Source organism: Vigna unguiculata, chromosome 4 (genome assembly GCF_004118075.2).
Source record: "Vigna unguiculata cultivar IT97K-499-35 chromosome 4, ASM411807v1, whole genome shotgun sequence".
In the NCBI taxonomy this organism is placed as follows: domain Eukaryota; kingdom Viridiplantae; phylum Streptophyta; class Magnoliopsida; order Fabales; family Fabaceae; genus Vigna; species Vigna unguiculata.
Genome location: NC_040282.1, coordinates 7,277,625 through 7,286,730, shown reverse-complemented (window position 1 = coordinate 7,286,730; position 9,106 = coordinate 7,277,625). Strand labels below are relative to the sequence as shown.

The 9,106-nt window shown below is 30.1% G+C and overlaps 1 protein-coding gene across 2 annotated transcripts; it reads right to left on the bottom strand.

Moving 5' to 3' along the window:
* Window positions 1–2,393: 2,393 nt before the first annotated feature.
* On the bottom strand, window positions 2,394–7,063 carry LOC114182154 (alpha/beta hydrolase domain-containing protein 17C-like). Of its 2 annotated transcripts, XM_028068937.1 has the most exons (6): window positions 6,575–7,057; window positions 5,910–5,946; window positions 4,241–4,477; window positions 4,102–4,149; window positions 2,887–3,335; window positions 2,394–2,792 (listed from the first exon to the last, which is right to left on the bottom strand). In XM_028068937.1, the coding sequence occupies exons 1-6, from the start codon at window positions 6,871–6,873 to the stop codon at window positions 2,720–2,722; spliced, it is 1,143 nt and encodes a 380-aa protein (XP_027924738.1). In that variant the 5' UTR covers window positions 6,874–7,057; the 3' UTR covers window positions 2,394–2,719. The 2 variants fall into 2 exon arrangements, with proteins under 2 accessions (XP_027924738.1, XP_027924739.1); XM_028068938.1 differs by lacking the exon at window positions 2,394–2,792 and having other exon boundaries at window positions 3,033–3,328; window positions 6,575–7,063.
* Between the last annotated feature and the right edge of the window lie 2,043 nt (window positions 7,064–9,106).

The following is a 9,106-nucleotide window of genomic DNA, read 5'->3' as shown; positions in this document are numbered from 1 at the left end:
TTATACACATGTGTGATTTCTTTTATAGTTATAGTTATACTAAATTGTGTATAATTATGTATTAATTCTTATTGTATTAGTAAACTAAATTATTCATTAATTTTTATTGCATCAATGCCAATAATTATTTATTATTTTGACTCCTCCAAAATTATTGGTCAAGATCCATATCTGTTTCCTCTTATGAGAGTGATCAACCTCCTTTGGAGTTTTATATTAGTTCATAAAAAATAAATATTCTTTCTTAAATTTATCATGAGAATAGAAGTTCTAGCTATGTTCAAGTGACACTCTCCTTCTTCCCATCTTCATTAGTCTCCTCCATTTTGCTTACTTGTTTTTGTTATCTTCTATTCCACATCTTCTAAATTCTTTATGTTCGCCAATCTTTACCTATATTCTTCAAATTCTTTATCTACACAAGCATGTTCTTCTTTTGGATGAAAACCTTCACACTTATATAATCCACTTGAATTATTTCATGGTCAATGGTAACCATCTTTCATTTTAAAAGAAAAAAAAAAAAAGAAAGGAAGCTTTCACTTTTACATTATTTTTAGGTTTAATTCATGATTTTAACACCACTCATTTTCATTTTCATACTTCCTATTTTGTTTTCTTAGAAATTCTTCAACCCATTTTTTTTAACATTCACACCCTTTACTCTTATTTTTCACACCTTTTAGAATTTGGGCTATTGACCCACCCAGGTCTGTTGTTATATTCTCATACCTATATTTTCTTTTTCACCCTTCTCAAATCCTCTTATATTCTCACACCATGATTTGAAATTTTCACATTTCTGTTATTAGGCCCAATGTAAAAAACAGTTTGGTAGAGAGAGGTATGTGACCCGTTCTATCTATATTTCTCTTTATCATTAATAAATTCATTTTCAGAAAAAAAAATTAGAGATGAAATATATTAAACGAATATGTCAATATAATGATTAAACGAATATAATACTATATATCAGATAAATTTATTAATATACTGATTAAACAAGTATAATATATCAGATAAATTTATTCATACACCAATTTATATTTAGGGAGTTTACTTACATATTTTAGCATATTCTTTGTAATTTTAAAAAATATATTCTATATTTCTGTACATATTTTATATTTTTAAGTTTTTTGACTTTTTATACTATATTCACAATTTTTAAGTTACACCAACTATATGTTGTCCATCATGTCTTAAGCCGTTATATATCCACCAATTTTGAAAGAAATTGATACATCCTGTATACTATACATATTACTTTTCAATAAAATTTCTCTCAAATTCATATACCGATTTTTCAAAACCTATTATGATAAATATTCATGTGGTATCTTATGTGATTTTACACATGTTCCCTCTATTTCTTCAAATAAAATTCTTTAAATTTTCAGAATTATATTTAAAACTTAATTATAAACTTAAAAATATTTATTATTTTTTCCTTAACCCTTAAAACTCTTTTAATAAAAACACGAACAGAAAACAAATATCAGTCCGTGCTTAGGCCCAAATTTAAAACTTGTTATTAATAAAAGGGAAAGCACTTTGCACCATTATCGTAATGAAAAACATAAAACAGATACAAAAGGCCACTCCAACGTATTAAAGTCAGGTTAGTACAAGCTTTGTTGGACAAACCAATTTTATACCGATTGAAATAGACACAACTTCCATGCCCCTCACCTTGTCTCTCTTCTTTGTCCTCATCGCCAAAGGCAAAACCAGAACAAGAATTTGCAGTTGCAGTTTGTATGTCAGTAACCACATCAGTACACGAACAAAGGTAAATAGTACCATCTGCTAGTTTTCTCAGTTCATTTATTGACTCTAGAGTTGATATAAAAAACGGGTCATCTTTGTTGACTCTTGGCAGCTGAGGATATATCATAGACTTTGTATAATTGTATTACACTGAGTGAATGGAAATGAGGGTTCTTAGTGCTTTACCAAACCATAGCGGCAACATCTTTGAGCGTGTGCATTAATATTAAACATTCTATAGATGATAAAACATCATAGTGTTTGACCAGTGCAGGTTTCACCTATTGAGATGATTCACATTTTTAATTTGTTGAGTTGCTGATAATATATATTGAAACATATTCTTTCTTTCTTTTGGCTCAAGAACATATTCCAGTATTATGTTTGGATTAGCTTCTTTTTTTCTTATGATAGAAATAGCCTTTTGGATATAACATATGATTACAAAATTTTCTTTAAACAACCAACCTTATAAACACAATTGCTATAAACTAAAACACCTGGGTAGAAAACCCCTGCTATAAGATTTTGATCCCACATACGGGCCTTCGGTTGGTCAGACAGCAAAAATCATCGTGGTGAGCTAATATGTAACTTAAGTAAAGCTAATTAACAAGTTCATAGAGCCATAAGCCAAGAATAGAATCAAACTCAATGCATCTATGTTAGCACGTCCACAAAGGTTAGATTATTAAGTTGAACTCGGAGGTGATTTTTGGGCTACATGATCTACTTGGTTAAATTACTTTCCTATCAATCAGACACAATGAAACATTTACCTAACCCCAGATAACCCACCAACCAATCATATATATATTGGGAAAGAGAAAAAGTTAAAGGCCAGGGTAGGCTACCTCTTTCCAAGGCAAGGGCACAGACCTTGGCAAAGGCAGCCAATCAAATAATTAATGAGAAAAATACAAGCTCTGCATACGCTCCACCATCTTCTTTATGCATGAGTGGCTGTGGGCCTGAAACAATCAATGTTGCACAATCCAACAGATCTCACCATCTCCCCAAAGCTGCAACCACAAAACAGAAAAGTGAAGTCAAAAAACATCATCAAATGCTTCATTTTAACTCACTAAACTACACTGAACAAGGTTTGTATCTGACCGGTCAATACTATTTCTAGCTTTTTCAGGTATATCTGCTCCATGATATGCCTTCTCAGGGCGATCAATACTCTTTCTTGATTTATCTCTCCTATCTATGCTGGCTCTTGACTTCTCTTTATGGTCAGTGACTGTGCTTGCACCAGGCTTTTCTTTCTGATCAACACTCCTCAAATTCTCCCTAAGATCCATGCTCGGCCTGGATTTCTCCCGAAAATCTATGCTGTTCCTTGGTTTGTCCTGTGGATCAGGAATATGACCAGATCCTGTTTTTTGATGTAGTGACTTCTCGATGACTGTAACGAATTTCTTGAGGTGCTTTATATATTGAGGGTAAAGTTCCAAATCACAGTGGTTTCCTCCTTTAATCCACAAGGGTTCATACTTCTGTTTACAATTTTCCCAAAGTTGCTTCCCGTGGGAGCAATCCACTACATCATCAGCTGTTCCCTAAAATATAAAAGGCAATACAAAAAACCATGACACTCTGTAAACGTAATTGAAAGTTGAAACACAAACTTTAGTTGCATCTCGTAATTCCATATGCTCACTTACAAACATAGTTGAGTATGTAAGAAATTATCTATCTCATAACTATGTTACCAAATATCTAAAATAAATACTGACCATATGCGCGCAGTATGTGTACTCACATCACAGTTGAAAAACATTCCAACCCATAAATATTTCCAAAATATCTACAAAGACTGGCTGAAATACTGACCAATGACATATGATACTAGCATACTAATTGGTGCAAGAATTTCAAATACGTTGGCATATTTGAGACAGACAAGGTAATTGTGGCTGGAAAATGCATATAGGAAGCTCAATCAGTGATCAGCAACAATGGTCGAGAATCAGTCATTAAAAACCTAATTTATAATCAGAATAGCTAAAAATAACATTAGCAAGTTTATATGTTCCAATGAATTTATTAAGTGTGAATGATAAGAACATGAACAGAAACCAAAACAAAATTATAAACACCAGCGACAAATATAAGTTTGGGGGAACGAGGAGGAGGAAGTGACCTAGTGCACAAGGCTCCTTCCTATTTAGGTCTGAGGAGAGTAGACGAAAGAAAAATACAAACTGACCAAAGAAATATTTAACAAGAAACTATAGAAAAGAAGTCATATAATTACTTCAATATTGCAGCATCTTCTATACAATGGTATATATAAATACCGTAAGAAATGAGAAGAATACTCACGTGAATCACAAGAACTGGACAATTCACCAAGGGAATTTTATCTATGTTCTGCATCAAAAGCAGATCAATAATATTAAAATGGACGAAAATTGAACATTGTTGATTACGATTCACCCATTAGCATTGATAAAGGTAAAACCTTGTAAATGTCAAACCAGTATGTGCGCTTCACAGGATACATGACACGAAGGCCTGATAAGATTGGACTGTGGAGAATCACAGCCCTAAGGTTTGGTAAACGAGAAGCCAAATCTATAGTTGGTCCACTACCAACAGATTGACCATACAGAACAATATCTTCCTCTTTTGCCCCATACTTCTCCTGCAGGCATTTATAAACAGCTTCTATATCTGCATAAGTGTTCTGCTCACTAGGCTGTCCAGAAGAAAAAAATATCAAATTGTTAATCCAAGCTACCTTTCAGGAAGCAATCTCTACCCCTAATTTCTTTCCCCCTTTTTTCCCTTCTATCTTTATTAAAAATTTTCAGTAGAAAAATCTTTCTTAAATTTAAAATAAATTACTCATCTCTTCCCTAAGATTCTAAAATAATACTATCCCTCCTCTTCCTTTACATATACTGTCCACCTAAGAGATGAATGAGTTACACTTTATTAATCATTTTCAATATATTCGAACTCTTAAAAAGAAGTGAATGATTATGAATAATACTTCTCCTAATGACATTTGATCTTATTCGACAACTAGTTCTACAATCACAAAAATTGCTCAAGACTAATTATTATTCATCGTGTCAGGCATCGAAATTAGGAGGAAAAATCAAACTAATTACATTAAAATGAAATCAGATATTTGTCTTTCAGCTGTGTATTCTAAAATAAAACGGGAATAGAATGTAATATAAACATCTTTGAGGGAATGGAATACAATTTATTGTAAAGTTACTTGTAAAATCTGAGTAAAATTTTAGTAATATAAAGATTTCATTAAACAGTTATGCAAACCTCGGTGAGAATACAATAATTTATGCATTTATTTAAATTAAAGATTACTATTAAATTCAAATTATAGTTAATATATAAAGGTTACTATTTGAAGTTCAAATGAAATAAGGGTGTGTTTGGGTAGCAATTGGTAGTCCCAAACGAACTTTAATATTCCATCATACGTTACGTCAAGCATATTTAACATTTCTTTTTTCTCCATCCAGTTAGAAGCAAAAAGAAAAATTCAGCCCCAAACTTTAATTTAATTAAACGTTACTATGAGTTGTTTTCTCTTAACTCCCAGTTAGTTTAACTCATGTCAACTTCCTGACTAGTATCCATCACACACTAAGGAGTATAACACTTTTAAAATTCTTAAAATCTGCCTCAAAAAAATTATTGTTATATTATAAATAAAGATACACAACTCGGAAAGTAATACTCTCACCCTCAATGAGACATATTTAATATTCTTTCTTTCGAATGCCAGCACCTAATCAAAAAAACAATCTCGCAATCATCTCGACCTACTTTCCTTTATCTCTCACATACAAGAGTCCTCTTCTTTTATTTTATTAATTTTTAACTTACATATGCCTATTTCTAAATTAATTTTCAATACTTTTTAAATAAAACTACCAACATTGAAAAATAAACTTATATCAGTTTAAAAATTAAATTAGGTATTTCTAAATTTAAAATATAGTTTTATATGTTTAAGAATAACCACTAGAATTATATTATTAAAAATATTTATTTACTTTGAATTTTATTCATATAAATAAAAACCTGTATCTCATATTCACTACTAATATACTGATAAACTTACTAATATAAAAAGATAATAAAAGTATACATACCTTCCCAGATGACTGTCCATATCCAGAATAGTCATAACTACAGAGAGGAAAACAGATATTTTTTCAGAAATTTTCATAGGTTTCCGGTCAGGCGCACAAATAGAACCAAAAAAAAATCCCATTTCAGCCTCTCTGAAAAGGGAAATGGGTATAGTCTAAAATTCAATCCTTAAAGAAGAAAATTAGGTCCCCAAATACAATTAATCAAAGCTATAACTCGACCAACAAATGCTATTTCAAGAAAGCATGTGATAATTTCCATTTTTCAGGAAAATTAAGAAAACTATGTTATCTCTCTCACAATACAATACCTAATTTTGCCATTTAAGAAACCATTCAGTCTTTTTGCCAATTTAGTGAAGAAGAACATATTTGAATAATTCAAAGACTGAACTTTAAACATACAAGGTAGAAGTTCTTTTCCCCCCAAAAGCTTCAGTTTCCTTAAACAAAATTTCATTCGAACCATGTGGATGGAAAATATAAACTTCAATTGTTTGCACTAATGACGTAATTAAGAAACCAAAAAAAAATCTAAAATGGTAAACATAATCTAAATATGGAAGCAAATTTACACAAAAAAAGTGAACCAACAACCAAAATAGCATTATAATTGAATGAACAAATAGATAAAAGAAAAAAAATGAAAGGTTTGAGAAAGTAACCCCATGAGGTTAACTCGGAGGTGGAGACTCAGTTCGCTGAACAACTCGTACATCTGACCCAGATCAGCGGCGTTACCGTGCGAGTAAAGCAAAGTCAACGAAGCCGTCGGGTTCTTAATATACATCGCCACAACACTGTTCCCTCTCTCCGTGCGCACCTTCAAAACGTCGACGTTTTCCCTCGTCGCCACCTCCACCATCTTCGCCCTCCCATCCGCCTCCTCCGCCACCGTGTACGACGGCGGATCCGGCGGAAAGAACGCAAACTTCGCCGCCATGGAGGAGGTCACAGCTCCCATCGAAACACAGAAAAAAGAAATAAACAGAATATTTTAGAAATTAAAAACTAAAATTAAAGATTAAATGTTGGGCTAATTTTGAAAGACTGAAACAATGGAAGGTTCTGGAGTGAGTGGAGGTGATTATATTCATGTGGTGACCTGGGAAGTGTTTGGTTGGAGAGACAAACACAAAAGGAAAGTTGCCATTTAACGTTTTATTTTAGGGTTTTTCTTTTTGGATAATCACTCACTTTCCTTCTTTTTCAAATTGTAATTCATTATTATTACTTAAATTTCTTAAAAGTATCAAAACTCAAACACACTTTTTCTTCTTTAACTCTATGCAAATCACATAAGATCTTTCTCTTCTATTTTAAATTAAGCTTAATTAATCTTTTATATATTTGATTATTTCTAATTTGGTTTTTTATTAAACTTGTTAGTTTATTAAATATTTAACTATTTTATATCTTCTAATTGAACTTTGTTTAATATATTTTTTTTTGTAAAGTAGGTAAGTTAAGTGTTACCTTATTTTACCTAATTGTTTTCATGTGTTAATAAATATAAGATTCAACTTAAGAGTTGAATTTATTTTTGTCTAAAATTGCTATATTTTAGTTTTGAAACTTATACAATAAATTGATATAGTAATTTAATCAAATAACATTGAATTACTTTCTTTCATTTCGAATAACGTTTTAAATTGACATATGAGTACAGTAAACATTCTAAATTGGCATATGAGTATAGTAAATATTCGTTTAAGTTCACATTTTGGTCTTTACAGTTTGATGTGAACTTAATTGAGATGCAGACTTATAAAAATTTTAAGAGTCATATTACAATATGAAATATTAGGAGTCATATAATATAATTATAATATGAAATATTGTGAGTGTTGAAAAAAAAAAAATATATATATATATATATATATATGTGTGTGTGTGTAATAAAATATAAAGTCAATGACTTTACGAGATTTTTTTCTAAAAATAAAGTCACACAATTATTGATCCAAAAATTTTATTTTTTAACCTGCGAAATAAGACGAGTTGTAAACTTAAACGAATGTTTAGTGTATTTGAATTAGGAACATAACAAATATAATAAAAAGAAATCAAATACCAACTTAAAACATCCTAAAAATTTAACTCAAATATATATTAAAATCAAATTATATCAAGAAAAAGTGACGAATTATAACCTTATATGAAAGTTTAGAAAAAAAAACATATATATAACACTATTTTATATTAATACAAAACATCATATTTCATAAAAAAATAATTTAAAAAAGAAAATTCTAATCCAAAATTAGTTCATATGAAATTAAAATTAATTCTAAAAAAATATTATGAAACTTTATGTACAAATTAACTTTATCTTTTAGAAAATGTCATCTTACTTATTTTCCTATTTTTACTTCCTAAAGATATTCATAAAATTGCATCTAGATGTAATTTTAGCGTTACAGATTTAAAAGAACATTTGTATAACGTAGTTTCTAATATTCAGAAATTCGTATTTAAGTTCCTTAAACTAGTTACTAATTGCCATCCCTAATTTAACATCAAGTCATAAATTTATGTATTAAAATAGCAGTAAGTTAGTTATTGCTTTTAAGAATTAAAGTAACAATTAATACAGAGTTTGACATTAATCAAATCAATTTTGACCAGATTTTAATTACGATTTGACTGAATCTAAAGTGAAAATTTAAAATGGTTATAAAAAATATAATGATAGTTTAACTTACTTTTGACGGTAGTTGAAGTAGTAGATTAGAAATAAGGAAAGATATAAAAAGTAATAGAATTTGGAAAATAATGTGAGGATGAATATTAAAAATATTTTAAAATTAAAATGATAGATAAAACAATATTCTAAAAACTCAATACAATTTTTTTGAAGATTTTGGTGCTGGATGAGCTGTGTTTGGGGGAGCGTGGATTCTGAGGAGAGAGGGATTTCTGGCACTCATGAAGAAGAAGTTGGCACGTGGGAAAGGAGGGAATGATTGGGTGGAATGGCGATGTTTCAGAGAGTAATGGTCACCGTTCTTCTATGTTGGCCACGTGTTCATTTTTGAATTTGGTCGTTTACGAAAGTTAATTCGAATAAAAGATTCTACAGCTTAAATCATTACTACCGGTTAACCATCATATTCATATTATGACTTAACATAGCTTTAGTTTTTTTTTTTCTTATTTATAAATAAAATATTTAATTCGTGACTTAATTTCTCCAT